The sequence below is a fragment of the Sarcophilus harrisii genome, chromosome 4 (genome assembly GCF_902635505.1).
Source record: "Sarcophilus harrisii chromosome 4, mSarHar1.11, whole genome shotgun sequence".
Taxonomy (NCBI): Eukaryota; Metazoa; Chordata; class Mammalia; order Dasyuromorphia; family Dasyuridae; genus Sarcophilus; species Sarcophilus harrisii.
Window position 1 is genome coordinate 72,389,205 of NC_045429.1, and position 18,492 is coordinate 72,407,696.

The 18,492-nt window shown below is 40.6% G+C and overlaps 2 protein-coding genes across 2 annotated transcripts in view; one reads left to right on the top strand and one right to left on the bottom strand.

The window, feature by feature from the left end:
- The window catches only part of NMNAT2 (nicotinamide nucleotide adenylyltransferase 2), a 234,327-nt gene extending 231,662 nt beyond the window's left edge, over positions 1–2,665 (bottom strand). Inside the window, exon 1 of the mRNA XM_003767494.4 lies at positions 2,041–2,665. The gene's annotated coding sequence lies outside the window, so the exon portion shown is untranslated. The remainder of the gene's footprint in view (positions 1–2,040) is intronic.
- Positions 2,666–4,051: 1,386 nt separating this feature from the next.
- SMG7 (SMG7 nonsense mediated mRNA decay factor) overlaps positions 4,052–18,492 on the top strand; it is a 91,074-nt gene continuing 76,633 nt past the window's right edge. The window contains exon 1 of the mRNA XM_031937016.1: positions 4,052–4,290. Coding sequence (XP_031792876.1) covers positions 4,262–4,290 — 29 coding nt within the window. The 5' untranslated portion in view covers positions 4,052–4,261. The remainder of the gene's footprint in view (positions 4,291–18,492) is intronic.

An 18,492-nucleotide genomic window follows, 5' to 3' on the forward strand; every position in this document is an offset into this window, starting at 1 on the left:
TCCAATTTAGCTCAGTAATTGAGAGCTAGATCCTCCCAGTTCAAAAACTGTCATGGGGTTGCTATTTGAACTAGTATGAATCATTCATTTATCCAGATGAATCATTCAATCTCTTCTGGGTTTCACACATAGGAGAGGAAAGATAATACTGACTCCCTTTGGGTATATAAGTCCTACAGATGATCCTCTGTGAATGTCATTGGGTTGAGTGTATCAAGTCCCTAAATCTTGTAGAAGCTCCTGGAATAGGTCTGTAATCATCCAAGGTTTGGTTGGCCTGACCATCTGCCCAGGAAAGACCAAGTAAACAAAATAATGTGTACTGTCCAGATTTCAACATGAATTTTGATTGACAGCTAATAGGCCTTGTCCATCAGCATGTGAAAGAAATAATAATAATTCTTTTATGACTTGGAATTTTATTTCTTGAAAAACAAGCCTTTTGCATCAGCCCATTATTATCCAGGTCCCCAAAGATAATCCAAGATGTTGCCTAGGAGTAAGTCCCAGAAAATACAGGGGGAAAATGCATAAACACTTGACTTAAACTAGGCTAATCTTAAAGTTGAGTTGAAGTCAGTATTAGTTCTGTGACTGTACTTTCAGGGCTAGGAATGTACAACTTCAAAATTATCATCCAAATTAAAATAAGCACCTAAATGCATTAATGCTTTGTCAACATTAAATCTATGTAGATGGAACATTATAATGAATTATATTACTAGGTAAAATTTCATATGTGGTTGTCAATTTGATGAGGTAGAAGCAAGAATTTTAGAAAGTTTAGTGTGTGACTAAAGAGTGTTTACACTATTTACTTTGTAAAGATTTGTGGGCTTTAAATTTTAGTCACAATAATGATTCCAAAAAGATCTTTAAAAACTTATTTCTAATGTTCTGATATTCCACTAGTCCATGCAGTCACAGCTGCGGGCATAGCTTATCTTTTAGTTCTAATGGGAATGGTGATTAGGGTTTGTGATGAGGTTTCTGGGGAGGGTTGTGGAAATAATCCATGCACATCATTTTTTTCCCCTTTTCTTTAATGAGGACAAATGGTGCAGTTACAAATGCTTTATACTTTTGAAATTGTAAGTGGTAGAGAGTCCATACATGATTCAAAGCATTAAGAAGTAACTAAATTTTGCATTAAGAAATCTAAATACATTCTCAATGTTCCCTTAAAGATACTTCTCATGAGAATATGCACATATATTCAGGGACTAAACTAAATAAGGGAAGGCCTAAAGGAAATTGGACAGTCTCTCCTTTGTTATCTTTTGGCTACAGTTTAGTGTCCCAGCACCAATTGCTTGTAATGAAGTTTCATAAGAATTCAAAGGGAAAAACAAATTGCCTCTTTTGAAGAAAGTTGCTTTTATATAATAAAAAAATATATATACAAATACAATTTATATAAATTCAACATATTTACTGATGGAGAGCACAATAGGAGATTGGATTAAAAATATGGCTTAGGACAAGAGATTATTTGTGGATTTTTTTTTTTAATTAGGAAAGAACTGGAAACAAAGGACATGTCTGTCAATTAGGAATTGATTAAAACAAATTGTGGTATATAAATGTAATATTTAGAATTATAGAGTTGGAGCCAGAAACTACTTTGTAAATTATTGAATTCAACCCCTTCATTTTACAATGGAAGAAACTGAGGCTGGGAGTTACTTGAAGGTAACTTGCCCCAAACTAGTATTTGGACTTAACCTAAATTCATCATTTTATTCTCTGTGCCTGAACAGAACCATGAGAACAATAATGTAAATTAAAAAAAAAAAAAAAAAAGTGAATGTTGTGAAATTACAATGACCAAGGTCGATCCCTTAGAGATCTGAAAGGACGTTTTTTTGGCTGAGATAGCACTTTATTGGTATGTTAAACTTCATCTAAAGTTGGAATTGTAAGGTTGTTTCACCGAGCTTCCCCTCCTCCCCCCTTATTCTTTGTTATAATACAATATCTGAGAAAACATTACCAACAAAACTCTTACATGCAATTTGCCAGGGGGATTATTCACGATACCTTATTAGAAAAACTCGGGAGGAAACGTGAGCTGCTTTACAGAACTTCTCCCAGAGTGCCTTTCTGAGCAAGCCGCCTCACTAGATGGCTCTCTTCGCCATGAGTCGGTGCCCACGTGCGGTGCCAGGGGGCACGGGGCTGCTGGAAATCGTCCCGGATGACACACGCGAAGGGAGGCCTTCGCGGCCTGGTAGTCCCAGGAAATGCCCAGACACTATCCCTTAGCAGAACCCAGGCCTCGTTAAACTCATTTTATTAACTGTGCCGCTAATTTTTCTTTCAGACTTGTAGTGGGATTTTTTTTTCCCGTTCCAAATCGCTTGTGTTTGGACTTTAAACATCTGGGACACTTAGAAAAGCCGACCAGGACGGGAAGGACCTTGGAAATTCCTTCAGTTAGTCCTATAAAAACAACCACCCAACAGATCGTGGAGAGTCGGATTCCCCCAAGCAGCGCAGGAACTTTTGAATTCCCGCAAAGGCGTAAGCAAAGTGTCTGGGCGTGTAGGAAAGTCAATTATGTGCCGAGTCCTTCAAACTCGCTTCCCGGCGCGGCTGCAGCCACTTTCCACCTCCAGCTTTTTACTATCGACACATTTCCTCCTCCTCTGCTTTCCAGGGCCGAGAGGCGACGTAATATATATATATATATATATATATATATATATTTTTTTTTTTTTTTTTTTTTTTAAGAAATCCCTTTCCCAGGTTTTCGCCACTCTGGAGCCTCGATACTGAGGCGGACGGGACACTTTTTTGCCCGGAGCTTCGATCAACTGTGACTTAGCCTTAAAGTCTGGCCAAGACCACAGAGTCCCAGAAAGCGGCTTCCACCGTGACTTTGACCTTGATCTCTGCCACCGCAAGGCGGCTCCCCGACCGACCCTTAACCCTCCCCTCCAGCTCCGGGTTAACGACTCGGAAAAGCGATCCTCCTCCCCCGCTTTTAAAGCCGTTTTTGTCCTTCAGGTTTCCGCTTGCGACCCCGGGGAGGCCGGGCCCGGGCGGCTCCACGTGCCCAGCGCTTCCCCCTCCCCTCGCACCCCGCGAGCCGCAGCCATGCGGGGATCCCGCCTCCCGCAGGCCGACTCCGGGGAAGCCCTCGGTCTTCCCCAGAGCGCCGCCTTGCCCCGCCTCGCTCCCGCCCCTTCCTGCGGGAGCTTGGAGGAGTGGAGGGTCGTCCCGGCCTAGGAGAGGAGTGGGGAGGCCAAGCGGGGGTTGGGGTGGGAGGAAGGAGAGGGGGAGGGAAGACTCCCGAGGGGTCGATCCCCTAGGTGAGGCCGCGGGACTCGGGGAAAGCCGAGGACAGACACGGGCGTTTTCCCCGGAACTCATTCGCCGCGGTAAAGGTCCTCCTCCTCTCCCCACCTCCACTCCCCACACACTGGTTACTATGGCAATACAACCGCAGCCGCGTGTCGCCATGGCAGCCGCTCCTCCAATCCCATTGGTTTCGTTTCCTTTCCTGCCGGGCTCCCCACCCCCTCCAACAGTCCCTCCGCGTGCAGGGGGAGGGGCCGGGGAGAAGAGGAGGAGGGGTCCCTCGCGTCACTCCCTAGCGCGCGAGGGGAAGAATAGCGTCGGGGGACCGGCGGACGGAACTGTAGGAAGAAGAGGCGGCGTTTCCGGTGGGGAAGAGTCGGGGAGTGGAAATAGGAAGAGAGGTTGGGCTGCGGTGAAGAGAAAGACGGGGGAAGGTTTTGAGTGTAACTCCAGACTGTTTCGGGTTCGATGTTCCCGGAGCGGCTGGGGTTGCCCCTTCCCGCTGGAAGCGGGAGGAGGATAAAACCGAAAGCGAATAAGCGCCACTAATAGGTCGCTGAGGGTCCGCAAGTGCGGCACAGGCCCCGGACGCCCCCAAATCTTTCCAGAAGGGCGGAAATCAGGCAGCGGGGCCGGTGCGGCTAAAGTCTCGCGAGAGCGGCTCCCTCCGGTTTCCTTCCTCTCTCCCAGTGCTCCCGCCCCCTCCCGAGGACCCTCCCCCTCCCCCTCCTGGGTCGTAGTGTCCCTGCGCCCCACGGGCCGGAGCGGCAGCGAGAGCAGCTTCATCCGCTCCCTCCCCCACCCCCCCCTCACCGCCTCACTCACCCCCCCTCCCGCCGGGCGAGGAGGAGCCGGAGGAGAAGATGGCGGCGGCCGCCAGCACCAGCGGTACCGCGGGGCCGCTCCGAGGAGCCTGAGAGACCCACGGACGCTTCGCGGGGAGACGCGGCGGCGGAGGATGAGCCTGCAGAGCGCGCAGTATCTCCGGTGAGAGCCGGGGCCGGGTACCCGCCCGGAGGGAGCGGCTGGGGGGATGGGGAGTCTTTCGGAGCTGGGGGAGCCCCCGGGCGGCCCCCCGGGGTGGGGGCGCCTGGGGGGCGGCAGCGGCGGCTCGGGGAGCCGGGGGGCACCCGCCGGTTCCGGCCTGGGGCCGGGGCGGGGGCGGGGAGCCGGGGGACCCGCCCGAGGAGGGGCTCTCCAGATGAGAATCCGCACACCTGGGGAGGGGAGCTTCTTGGAGGAACGGATAACTGGGGGGGGGGGGGTCCCTACCGAGGGAGACTCGCGAGTAGTCGGGGAGCGGGGACGAGCGGTCGCAGGGACGGCGGGTCCGGGAGGCGTGGGGCAGACTTCAGGGTCACCGGAGCCATCCCGAGGTGGCCGGGTCGCCAATGTGCGGCTGCTGGATGGAGTCTGAGGAACTTGGGCTGCTCAGGTAGAGTGACGTAGGGGGGATAAAAGGGGGTGGGGTCTCGCACGCTTCTTTTGGGGCCGGGAAGGGACCGGGAAAGAGGGGGGCGGCCCGGGGGACTTGACTGGAGAGGAGGCAGAGCGCGACTTGTAAACTTGGTGTCTTCCCCAGCTGAGGAGCCAGGACTTTGCACTTGGGTGATTCACGGTGTGGCCCGGAGCGGGTGGGCGCCGGGGCCGGAGACGGACGTGCCGGGAAGGGTGACAGGAGGGACGGGCAGAGGCGGCGAGCCCGGGGCTGCCGAGCCTGGGCACGTCGCCCCCTGCGGAGGGAGGCAGCTCCCGAGTCCTGGGGCCGGGCCCGCGGGGAGCGGCGCTGGGCTGCTGGAAGGGCCAGGCTGGAGGCGCCGCGGCGGGAGCGATGGAGCGGAGGTGCGGCGGTGGGGGAGGGCCTGCCGGCTCCGGCCGCCCCTGTGCGGGAGCGCGGTCCGCCGAGCGGCGCCGGCTCCTCTCCTGCCTGCCTTTTACAGGAGAACGGAGGAGGCCCGCAGTGACTGGCCCAAGGTCACCCAGGCTCAAGTAGAGGCGAAGCCGGTGTCGTCGGGGGCCTCCCGCCCTTGTGCGAGGGGCCCGGGGCAGTGCCCGCAGAAACGGCAGGGTCTCCTGTGTCGGCGTGCCCCGGGGCTGGAAGCCCGAGAACGTTTGCTGGGAAAGTGACTTGGGCAAAGCAGGGTCCCTTAATGCTACTGGAATAAGAAAAGTTTTAACATGGGGGGGGAGGTTAGAAAAAAGGATTTAAAAAAATTTGTCATCTAGCACGTTGAAGGACTAGGTAACAATTCTTGTGTGGCAGATTCAGTAAGAATGGAATTGGGGATTGTTTTAGTATTTTGAAAAAGTGAGAAATAAAATGGGAATTACTAGAGGCAACAGAATAGCCATAATAGGGAGGTCTGAAAGACCCCGAGTCAAGTTCTGCTTTACCTCTGTGATATTGGTTAAAAAGTCAGTCGTGTTTCTGTCTTTTTCTTGATATAAAAATAAAGGGGTTGGATTAGATGACTTTGATCCTTGCTATCTTGGAAATAAGATCCTGTGAAATAAATGTAGAAAATAAGAGGACCGCAGGAATTGGTCTTTAAAAAGAAAGGGTGAGTTGAGTGGAAAGAGCATTGGATTTAGGAGTCTTAGAGACCTGTATTATTCTAGTCCAGGGCTTCCCAGTTTTAGTTTATGTAGTAAATGAGCAGGTCGAACTCAATGACCTCTTAAAAGTCCTTTTGAGCCCTGGGAGTTGGTTCTTGCCAGGTAGACAGGGTGAATTTGAGGTGACCTTTGAAAGATGATTTCCTCAATTTTGTGCCATTTTGCTAACCAAATTTTAAAGCAGATTGGTATTGAATTTGAGAGATTGGTACAAAAGGATTGAAGAAAGGTTGCAGAGTTTGTGGTCTTGAGCTTTTTCCTCCAAAAGTGGATAGGGAAAATGTTTAAGAAAGTATTACTTTAAGACTTCTTTTATAGGTTCTCACAGATGATGCTAAATATTGCTGAATATGTTTGAGGGTGTGAGGTCATTCTTGGTGACCTTGATTCCTGGAACAGAAGTTTTGTTGCCTACCTTTATCCATGGTAGTGGAACAGTGACTGGGCAGTTTTAAAATGGCATAACTGCTGCTGATCTTTGTAGACTTGCACCACAATTGAATTTTTACAAAAACTAGGATCAAGTCTAGACTTTGGTGTGATGGGATGTTGAGACTTGAGATATTGTGGAAGTCTCCAAAATGATGTTAAGATGTACCCAGCCTTTAGGGTAAAGGGTGGGGAAGGAATTTAAATATCACTTGGGAACAACAATACTTACACATTTAGGTGTATTGAGTAAAAAGATAAAGGGGGAGGAGCTCTTTTCTAGTACTTTGGTAAAAATATGTTATATGGACTAGCAGAGGGTAGTGCCAATAAAAATAGGGGTGTCAGATCTTAAATAGATTGTCATAATTACTATCTATAGACATTAAATGGAGTAAAGTTTCTTGAAATGTGTTCTTCTGCTAAATTAAAAAAAAGATGGCAGGAAGTGATCCCTTAGTTGGATTGAAGCAGCAAATTTAAAAATGTGACACTTTAGAAAGAGTCATTTTGAAAGATTCTTGTCACAATAGGGTAAAGAGAAAAAGGTGAATTGAAAGCGTTAATGAATTATTAGAAATTTGGATGGGAAAGGAGAATTTTTAAGTTAAAGGAATTACCCTGATAGAAGAATAAGAATTCATATAAGGGATTCACTTTATTAAATGGAATATGGGAAGAATTCTTGTGTATGATCAAGGGAAGATTTATTAAAACTGAATTGGGAGATGATAGGGTAGAGAGAGTTTATCAAAAGAGCCAACTGTGGTTGATATTCTGTCCTGGCTTCACTCTTGAAAGTTTCTTCCGCATTTGCCTTTGAGGACTTTCCCCACCCTCGCTCTCCTCAAGTTTTCATCTTTCTATTATGTGAATGTATGGTCCTTGTGGGTAGGACTGTCTTGGCTTTCCCTTGAGCTCAGCACTTAGTCTGGCACATAGTAAGTGCTTGGCAATCTGAAATAACATAAAATGTACTAAAAAAAAATTAAACAAAAAACAAAGTCTGCAGCTGGGATCTATTTTATTTTATTTTATTTTATTTTTTGCTGAGGCAGTTGGGGTTAAGTTACTTGCCTAGGGTCACATAGATAAGAAGTGTTAAGTGTGTGAGAACACATTTGAACTTGGGTCCTACTGACTTCAGGGCTGGTACTCTATTCCCTGTGCCACCTACTTGCCCCTGTGGCTGGGAATTTTTTGACAGAAAAGAGGAAGGCCTCTTGTTTGAGGGGAAGAAGGGAAGAAGACCTAAGTGCTAAGGAAAGGCACCTCTCTGGGGAAGGTCAAGCCCTCAGAAGGGGACAGTTTCTTTGTTTCATTTAACATTTGTTAATAGCGTTCATTAAATATTGTAATGGGATGCAAATATATGATGCCTCTAGCAACTCAGTAAATTCCCTTGAGCAACTACATAGCTGGGCTTAGTGAGAAACTTTGCTATCAAAATGTATGGTGCTTGATTTGCAAGTGGTTTGGTTGCTGGTGTTTTGGTTTAGGCAGCTCTACACCTCCTCCCCCACTTCTTCCCTAGAGCATGCTTTAAAATCCAAGTCCAGTGGATGTTGCTTGAAGTTAATAGGCTACACTTGGATTTGGTTCTGTTGTAAGCCTTTTGTTATAATAGGATTTAACCTTTTATCAAAGGGGAAAAACAACATTATTGACTTTGAGATTGAAAAGGTATGGAGATTTTATTTTGTTAGAGGAAAGGAGGAAAAGGATAAAGTAAAGTACCGTAACAGGAAACTCTGAAGGAAGTGTTAATAGAGATGTTTTTAATGGGAGACTGCTAACACAGGCCAGGAGAATCGGTTGAGAAGGGGAAAATATAAAGAAAATAGAGGTTAATTAATTCCTAGAAGGGGAAGAACTTTTGAGTGATCTGAGTGTGAGAGGATTGGGGGAAAAAAAGTTGGGATTAAGATCTCACAGTGAGCGTCAGAGATCTTCATAGAGAAAATGTCTTGGTGTTGTCCACTGTATGATTTAATGACCGTTTGGCAGTAATTACCTTGTGGTTTGAGTTGTCTTCAGAATTGTGTACTTCCTGTCCTAAACTGCTGCATGTCTTTACTTTTTAACAGCTGTTACTTGATACTTTAGGGACTGCATAAGATAATTGTGTTGTGTTTACTGATATACATATTGATAGGTTTGAAACCAGTTAGCTCTAATGAGACACCAAGTTTGAGGATTTCATTCAGATGTTAGGTTTGCATAAAGAAAAACTGCTTCACAGATTCACTAATCCAAATAACCGTCTCAAAATTCCTATTATTTGTCACTTCTTGAAACCAACTATAAGTTCTTGAGTACAACCTTTCAGGTAGGGTGGTAAACTCTTAAAGTGAATGTCTTTTTGGTGAGTTAGATACATGATATTTCAGCATATAGGCATAAAATATTCTGCAACTAAAGGTATTTTTAGGCATACAAACAAACCTGATTATTTGTGTTAAATTTTGACGATGGAAATTAACAGTGACTTCAGAATATTCAGTTTTAGAGCTAAAGGGGATCTCAGAAGTTGTCTAGTCCAGTTCCTTCATTTTATGAGTGAAACTGAGCCTTGGTGAGGCCAAGTGACTGTTGTGAGGGTTATAGGTCACTTCACCTCTTGTTTCATCTCTGTCACTTTACTACACAAGTTCTTAAAGCTTCAAATCTGTAACTAAACTTTCTGCTTAAAGCTGCAGGGAGCCATTAGCATATGGAGCAGACAGAGGAAAGACAAAAAACCCGTCAAGAAATAGATGAAATTCTGTAGTAATGATAGTAATGTTGTAATAGACATTTTTAAAAAAAGAACAACAAGGTTTGCAGAGTACTTTTATAGATAATAATTTGTCCTACAACAGTCTTTTGAAGTAGGTGCTATAATTCTCCCCATTTTTTACAGATGAGGAAACTAAAGTTTAGAGATGTTAAGTGAATTGCTTACTAATTTTTAAGTATCTAACTTTGAATTGAAGTCTAGTCTTCCCTGTTTCCAAATCCAGCATTTTAATCATCCTCCTGTATAGGTAATATATGCTGATAAATAGAACATCATGGAAGCCACTTGGAAGAATATGCACTTTTAAAATTTCCATTTTGACTGTTGTGAGGAGGCAAGTTGTGGCTACTTAAGCAAACATTTTAGTTGATTTCTTTTGAACTAAATAATCATTTTCTTCAGTGTTGCATCCTCTTTCCTCCTCTCCCCGAGTTATAAGTCTAAAGATTGTTACTTTTTTCAGGTTATTGGTATGTGTCTTATGTTCTTTCCTTCCCTCCCATAAACTAGGACTTAAGATATAGAACAGGCAGTCAAGATCACAATTTTGGGGGTGGTGATAAACATTTAAAGGGAATAGTAGTTTAGAAGGGTTAATATTAACACCACTGAAATTTCATTTTGTTCTACCTATGCTTTTATGTCTGTTTTTTTTTTTTTTTTTCTTATGCCTCAAAAGGATTTATTCCATGAAGTCATCCCTTCTATTCCTCTCTTGTGGCTACTTTTCCTTCTAACTTTAAACATGCTTTTGAAGTTTTGGGGAAGGGGGGTCAGGAAAAATTCCCATGTTTCTGCCATCCTCTCAAGCTAGTAATATTCCATTTCCCTTCTTTTCTAGGTCATATTCTTAAATTTGATTTAAAAAATTGAGTGCTTACTGTATGCTTAGCACTGAACAAGAGAAGGCTGTTACTGACTTGGCTCCCTTCCCCCCCCCCCCCCTTTATCCCTTCTCTCCTTAGCTGCCTGAATTCTGACTTCCAATTTCTACCACTTGATAAATTTTTGGCTAGAATTCTGAATCTGGAGCTAGAAGACCATTTCTGACTATGTAGCTTTTCTGAGCCTAAGTTTCTTCATTAAAAAAAAAAAAAAAATTAGTGTGGAATAATTGAGTGTAGTGTCTTCCTCACAAATTGTTGGGATCAAATGAAATATATTATAAAAGGTACTTTGTAAATAATAAAGCATTCTCTATTTAAATATAAGCTATTCTCTCCACTTTTTCTAAAAGGTTGTTGGTTTTTTTCCCTCAGTCTTCATTTTTCTTGCTTTGCTCCTTTTGGCACTTCTGAACTAACCCTCTATACTTTTGGCTTCTTGGTTATTTGCCCAATGATAGAATTATACTTCTCCTAACTTGCTGGCCACTTTATTCTTTATCTACCTTGTGCTTCTTCTTACTACCCCTGTTGTGAAGACATACTTCCAAGAATTAGTTTCTGGACATTCTCTTTTTTTGATTAAATTTTTTTTCCTTCCTAAAGATGAGCATCCTCCTCGCCCTCTTACTTACCTCTCCCTGTCCCATGACCAATTACCTCTCTCTGTCCTAGACATGACCAATTGTAAAGCAAGAAAAGCTTGTATAGTCGAGCAAAACAAATTTTCCCACATTGTCTATATTCGGACTTTGTTGTATTTTTTTTTAGTAAAAGCCTTTTATTTTCGAAATATATACAAATATAATTTTCAACATTCACCCTTGCTCAAACCCTGTGTTTCAAGTTTTTCTTTTTCCCTTTCCCCATCCCCTCCCCTAGTTGGCAAATAATCCAATGTATGTTAAACCTGTGTGGTCCTTCTATACATATTTCCACATTCATCATGCTGCACAAGAAAAATCAGATGAGAAGGGAAAAAAGCAAGCAAACAGCAAAAAATAAAAAAGGGTGAAAATACTAAGTTGTGGTCCATACTCAGTTCCCACAGTCCTCTGGGTGCAGATGGCTCTCTCCATCATAAGTCCATTGGAATTGGTCTGATTCACCTCAATGTTGAAAAGAGCCCCGTTCATCAGAATTGATCGTCACACAATCTTGTTGCTGTGTACAATGTTCTCTTGGTTCTACTCACTTCCCTTAGCATCAGTTCATCTAAATCTCTTCAGGCCTTTCTGAAATAATCTTGCTCATCGTTTCTTATAGAACAATAATCTGTAATATACATATACTATAATTTATTCAGCCATTCTTCATTCTATAGGCATTGGATTTTATTTTTAGGCCACATTTTTAGTGGCTTTAAGTGGTTCCAGCTTTCTACATGGTGCTTTCCTCAGAGCTCAGAATAGATTTTGTCTTACTGATGTTTTAAGAGCGAAGGGTTTTTTGCAGACTTTAATCCTAATTCTTTTGGAACAAAGGTAATACATTTAATAAATACGCCTTGAATCTATCTAACCTTTCTTCCTGTCAAAGCTCATCTGCAGTTTTACCCTTTTTACTATGGTTTTGTGGTGAGAAGTCATTTTCTCATGATTTCTCATTCCTTCCTATAGGAGAAGGTCCTTTTCTAGAGCTTAAAACATGGTTTCTATGTTCTATTACAGAATAATAATTCTGTAACAGAAGAATGGCATTTTTTTCTTTTTCATCCCTTATCCACCAAGTCCTTTAGATTTTTTTTTCTTAAGTATTTTTTAAAAATTTACTTTATTTTCCCAGTGCAATCATAGTCCAGTCTTTGCCTTATACTTGGACTACTGCATTTTCTACTAATATGTTTATTATTATTATTATTTTTTGCTTTTAATCCACTTTTACTTCACTCCCCTATCAATCCTGTGTACCAATGCCAGATTAACCTCCTGAAAGTACTATCTCATACATGGCAGCTTTCATTGTCATTCTGTTGACCATAGAATAAAATTTAAATTCCCTTGCCTCACATTCAAAGCACTCCACAATATGATCTTTATAGCACTGTCCAGTCCATAATCCCCCTTCCCCCAACTATCTACTTTGAATTCTATCTACTTTAACTAAATTGTTCTACAGATTATCTCCTAAACAGATCAGGCTTTTTTTGTTTGTTTGTTTGTTTTTTGGGGTTTTTTTTTTGGCTTCTATGTGCTCTTTACCCATGCCCTTGTCTTCCTTCAAGTGTCTTCTCTCATTGAGGCACTTAGTGGTTGTTACCCTGTGTGTTAGATTTTCTAAGAAGGTTATTTGACCTGTTTCCCTAACTATATTGCACACTGCTTGAAGATGGGACTCGTGTCTTTAGCACATAGAAGTTTTTCCAGTTAAAGCTTTAATAAAACTGTTTTATGCCTTTCATTTTATTTAGCACTTTCCAGTGGAATGTATATTTGGGTCAGGGACCATCATCTCATTTGTGTACTTTTATCCATAGTGCTTAGTACAATGCACAGCACAGTGCATACCGAATAAATACTTGATGGTTGATTTCTGATCTATTTCCCCCCCTCCCCATATGAACTCTGCCCTACTTTAAAAATAAAACAAAGATTAAGCAAAGCCAAAAACGCAACCTCTGCAAATGATAGTAGCCTAATGTCTGGCACGTAAGTACTTGTTAACTTGTTAGCAAAGAAGGGGAAATATGTCCTGGATCTAAAATCAGACTTTTAATCTTCAGTTCAGATGCTTTTCAGTTGTTGTCCTTTATATCATGCATAATATTGTGCATATTGTTCTCCTGGGTCTGGCACCGTGTTCTGATTTAGGTATTGAGACTTTTTAATGGTGATAAAAAAGAAGTTGAGAATGATGATCTATTAGACAAATTTCATTTTAATGTGATCTAATTTTAGTACATTAAAATTACTTTTGCAAAAGTAGTACCCCTTCACTTTAATGATGGGCACTTGAATTCTAGTCCCAAGACACAGACTGATTAAACAGTCTATTGTTCACTCATGTCTGAATCTTTGTTAGGTCATTTTGGGTTTTCTTAACAGATACTGCAGTGATTTGCCATTTTACAGTTCATTTTACAGATGAGGAAAGTAAGACAAACAGGGCTTTGAATGTCTTGAGGGTAGATTTCACTTGCAAAGATGAGTCTTCCTGACTCCCTCTCTGGTACTGTGTACTGCGCCACCTAGCTGCCTTAACTAATGTGCATGTTAATAAGTTTTGTCCTTGTATCCTAGTGCCTAGCAGAATTTCTAATATATAGTATGAGTACTTGCTATGCTTTAATTGAATTAATTGAATGTATTTTATTAATAATTGAATGTACTAATTGAATTAGTATAAGTAGTCTCTAGAGAATTGAATAAACGTAAATGGGAAGTAACTTAAATTAGAAGTACATATAACTAGATACCCTAATTATATTAGATATTTTAGCCATCATTATTTCCAGAAATCTCAATTCAAGTGAATGTCTTGCTCAGATTAAAATGATGTCTGAATTGTGTCTGATGAATCAAAATTATTAGTACATTTCTCATTTTCCTTTAAGCATATTTGGTTTATTAATCTCTCAAGTACACATTATTTTTAATATTTGATTGATAGTCAGTATTTTGCTCTTGAAGAATTATTTTTGTATTCTATTTTTGTATTGAATTTCATCATACCTTTTAACCTAATATAAAGTCCTGCAGCCCCTTTTTTTGAGAAACAGTAATAATAAGACTAAGGTAACTACCTACTTTTGAAATTCAACCACATCAAGTAAAAAGGCTGTCCTTTTCTTTCTTTCTTTCTTTCTTTCTTTCTTTCTTTCTTTCTTTCTTTCTAGAATGAAAAAGATACTGCTTAGAACAATAGTCATTTAAAACAGGAAATGTTGAGTGTCAACTATATAAAATCTAGGTATAATTGGGCAAAATAAACTCTAGAATTTATATGTAACTATAGTATATGGTATAGTTTAGCAAGAATTGGTAAATAGAAAATGGAGGTAAGAGGTAGGGATTTGGGAATAAAAGAGTGAAATAACTTACTATTTATACGGAAAAAGAGCGCATGCTTTGAGGTTTACAAATCTTAAAAGTTGACTAGATTGCTAGTGTTAAAACAGAAGATATTTTCTCTATTGAGATGCAATTTGAAGAAACAAAATTTCCTTTAACTATATTACTTTTTGTGGGATCCTTTGACTTTGTCTCATGAAAAAATAGTCCCGGGTTATATTTACTGATTAGCATATTTTTGTGAGAATGATGTTTTTCTTACATTTTTTCCTCTAAGGTGATTCATGGAGAGAAGTCTCTTATCAATAATATCATCTCAGTATATGTTAATTAAGCATCTGCTAGTGCTAAGTGCTAAGGATAATAAAAAGGCAGAACAATCCCTACTCTCAAGGAATTTACAGCTCAAGTATATATAGGTTGAGTAGGAAATAATTAATAGACAAGAAATGGTATTTGGTGTATATGAAATCTTCTGTTTTTTGATATATTTGAGGTATATATGCCTATAGCAGTATGTTAAAAGGCTATATATAGTTTAATCACTTTTGTGGTATAACTTCAAATCATTTTCCAGAATGATTTGACCAAATCATAACTTCCCCAGCACTATTAATATACCAGTCTTGTTTATTTTTTTATTGAATGAATAAATGAATGCAACCACCATGATGATAGTGGCTTTAGCTTCTTTTATGAAGGAGAGCTTTCTATAGAAGGAGGCTCTTTGTAGACTCTCAGCTTTAAAGATAGAGCATGCATTTCTGGGTTCCTAAATAACGGGCAAAAGTGTACTTGTAACCTTACAGCCTCTAGAAGATGGCTGTGGGAGAACCACTTTTGTCCACAAAGTAATTTAAGTCTAATGGAAAGACTTGAATTTAAAATCTGGACCCCCAAGCTTGAATCTTCCTTCCCTGTAGTTAACTAATTTGGGTGCCTACAGGACAAACTCTAGGCACTTCCCTGGACTTCCACCTTCTTCTTAGGGACCTTGGGGTTAATTAAATTAGACTGCTTACCTCCTACAGCCATTTTGAGGAAAGTGCTCTCTAACCCTGAAAGCACTTTGTGAATTATTAGTGTCTTTGGCAGATCTTTCACCATCATCCCAACTTTAGCTATTCCCAGATTTTTGTTATCTTTCTCAGTTTTCTGGGCACCAGGGAAAAATCAGAATTTTGTATTTCTCTTTAGTGATAAAGAATGGGATTGCAATTCTTTTGAGAATTTTTTCCTACTCTTTCACCAGCTTATTCATTGGAGAATGACTTTCAGTTGTATATGTATATATACATATGTGTATATGTGTGCATATTTATATATGTATACATTTGAATTCTCTGTATATCTTGGAAGTCAGGTCCTTATCAGAGATGTAATAAAACATTTTTTATTCCCCAGCTGATAATTTCCCTTCTTAACCTTATTCTAAGTACATGGATTTTTTTCATTCAGTTCATTTAAAAATCATTTCAACCATATATCTAAATGATTTATTTTTCCCCATAATCTCTATTCCTTTCTTGATTAAGGCATCATCTATAAATGTTGGAGGGAATTCGGAAAACCTAGGACACTAATACATTGTTGGTGTAATTGTGAACTGATCCAACCACTCTGGAACTATTCCCAAAGGGCTATCAAACTGTATACCTTTTGATCCAGCATTATCTCTACTGCCCTGTATCCAAAGGAAATCATAAGAAGGGAAAAGAATCCATTTTTCAAAAATGTTTATAGCAGTCCTTTTTGTAGTAGCAAAGAACTAAAAACTGAGTGGATGTCCATCAATCTGGGAATAGTTGAATAAGTTATGATATATGAATGTTATGGAATATTATTGTCCTATAAGAAACTATCAGTAGGATTATTTCAGGAAGCCTAGGAGAGACTTAACATGAACTGATGCTAAGTGAAGTGAATAGAACCAGGAGATTATTATATATGGCAACAACAAGACTATATAATGATCAATTCTGATGGACGTGGCTCCTTCCAACATTGAGGTGATTCAGGCCAATTCCAGTAGTCTTGTGGTAGAGAGAGGCATCTGCATCTAAAAAGAGGACCATGAGGATTGAATGTGGACTGTGCAACATAGTATTTTCACTTTTTGTTGTTGTTTGCTTGCTTTTTTCCCCTTTTGGATCTGATTTTTCTTGTGCAGCATGGCATTTGTGGAAATATAGATATAGATATATTGAATCACTTGACATCTGAGGGAGGGGTTGGGGGAAGAGAAGGAGAAAAAATTTGGAACACAAGTTTTTTCAAGAGGGAATGTTAAACTATGCATATATTTTGACAATAAAAAGCTCTAGGTATAAAAGCATAAATGATCTGGTTCTCCTAATTTTTTTTTAATGGTGTGACCATTAATTTAGGTCATTGTTGTTTAGTGATTTCAATTGGATCTGACTCTTCAGGATCCGTTTTTGGAGTTTTCTTGGTAGAAATTGTCATTTCCTTGGCCCGCTCATTTCACAGATGATGAAACTGAGGCAAATATAGGATTACAAGTGACTTGCCCAGAGTCCTGGAGCTAGTAAGTATCTGAGACTGAATTTGAACTAGCACTTTATCTACTTTTTGGGGTGGGGTGGGGGGCTGAGACAATTGGGTTTAAGTGACTTGCCCAAGGTTACACAGCCAGACTGCCAGAAGAGTATGGGACTTTTAACCAAGCTTAAGAATCCCTGGTAGAGAATGTGAAGTTGGAGAATAAAAATAAAAGCCTATCCTTCATAGCACTTTTCTAGGACAATTGAGTCCTTTGGAGAATAGGGTAAGAGAATCCTTACTTACTAATGGTATCTCTTTCAGAATTCTAGACTGCCTATATTTAATCATCAGATAGTATAGTATAATAATTGGCTTTATAGGAATAACTTAAATGACAGTAGTCAGAGCAGGGGCATCCTGGGAACTTTTTTCAAGTTTCATTTTTATGATTGTATAATTTTTAGTATGTATCCTTTTAAGTGTCTCATTAAATCCTTACAGTAAATGAGTTAGGATAGTTTATAGATGAAATAAATTTTGGCGTAGCTGACTTGTTTAAGGTTAACTGAGTTAGTGGTAGAATCAGAACTTGAATCCTGTTTACATGGCTCCTCATTTCATTGTACATCTTTTGGTCTGTGAACTTAAAAGATTTTCCATTTTGTAACTTTATATGATATAAAGTCTATCAAATGTTGCAACTCTGATTTAGATGAATCAAAGAAAGTTTGTTCATTTTCTGAGGCTTGTTGTGGTCTGGAGACAACTCCTTTATCTTTCTATGCCTCTGTTTTCCTATCTAAGTAAGTGATAATATTTATCGCTTGTTTACTTTACAGGAGTAGTATTAATATTTAACCACCCACATTGAGCTTTAAAGTTAGTTACAAAGCATTTATATCTTATTCTCTGCTTTTACATTGATTATCCAAAACAATCCTGTGGGGCAGGTAGCACTCCAATGAACTACCTTTTTACATATTAGCCTCACATAGCTCATAAGTGGTAAATCCAAGACTAGAATCCAGATCTACTGACTCCCATCTCCATGGAAGTAAAGTCTCAAGTATAAAGAAGTGTGGTTCTCCAAACAGATCGGAAATTATGAGGCATAAAATAAAAGAATGAAGAACGGTTTCACATCATTATTCTGATTTTTATTAGAACTTTTGGAAGAGTGACCCATGTTTCAAGGGTGTATAAACATTTCAAAAGCTTTGATGCATTCAGCTGTGCTGGACAGACTTCTGGTGTAGGCCTCAAGCTGTTGTCCTTCCTGGCTAAATGGCTCATCACCAAGGTTGGATTCAGCCAGTCTTGAGTTGAAGGCCATATATATATATACAGTGGCACAGAGAATTTTTGTGTGTCGGAATTTATATGGATAAGACTTCAGGTTTTGAAGTTTAGAGCTGGAAGAAATAAGAAAGTCCATGTGGTCTAACCTTGTGTTACACACGAGAGAAAACTAATGTACAGGAAGGTTTAAGTGACTTATAAGCTTCTTTGTACTAGGGATACAGCTAGAGCAAGACTGTCCTTGATTCAAATAACAACAGATCTAAATCATGGTGGCTGGAAAAGTATATTTTGGTTTGAGAACTCACAGGGATATTGAGAATCATGTTGCGATCAAGAGAATCATTTGACATTTTCCCCCCTAGAAACAATGGTAGAAATGAGTCAATTTTTAGAGCAAGAGGTGGAAGGGGTGGCAGAGGTGGCAGAGAACAAGCATGTGGCAAGGATGGTAAGGAGATGGCTGAGACTCTTGGGGACAATATGAAACATTGTATAGGATGGGTTGGATACAGTAAGCCATGTACATTTGTGCTGACTGCTGCACCATTCAACACCCAGAATAGTGGTGTAGGAATTTGTAAGAAACAGCAACAAGACATCATAGCAAGGAGATGACTGGGGTAGATAGTCAGATATAGTATCTAAGATTGATATTTTGCTCAGT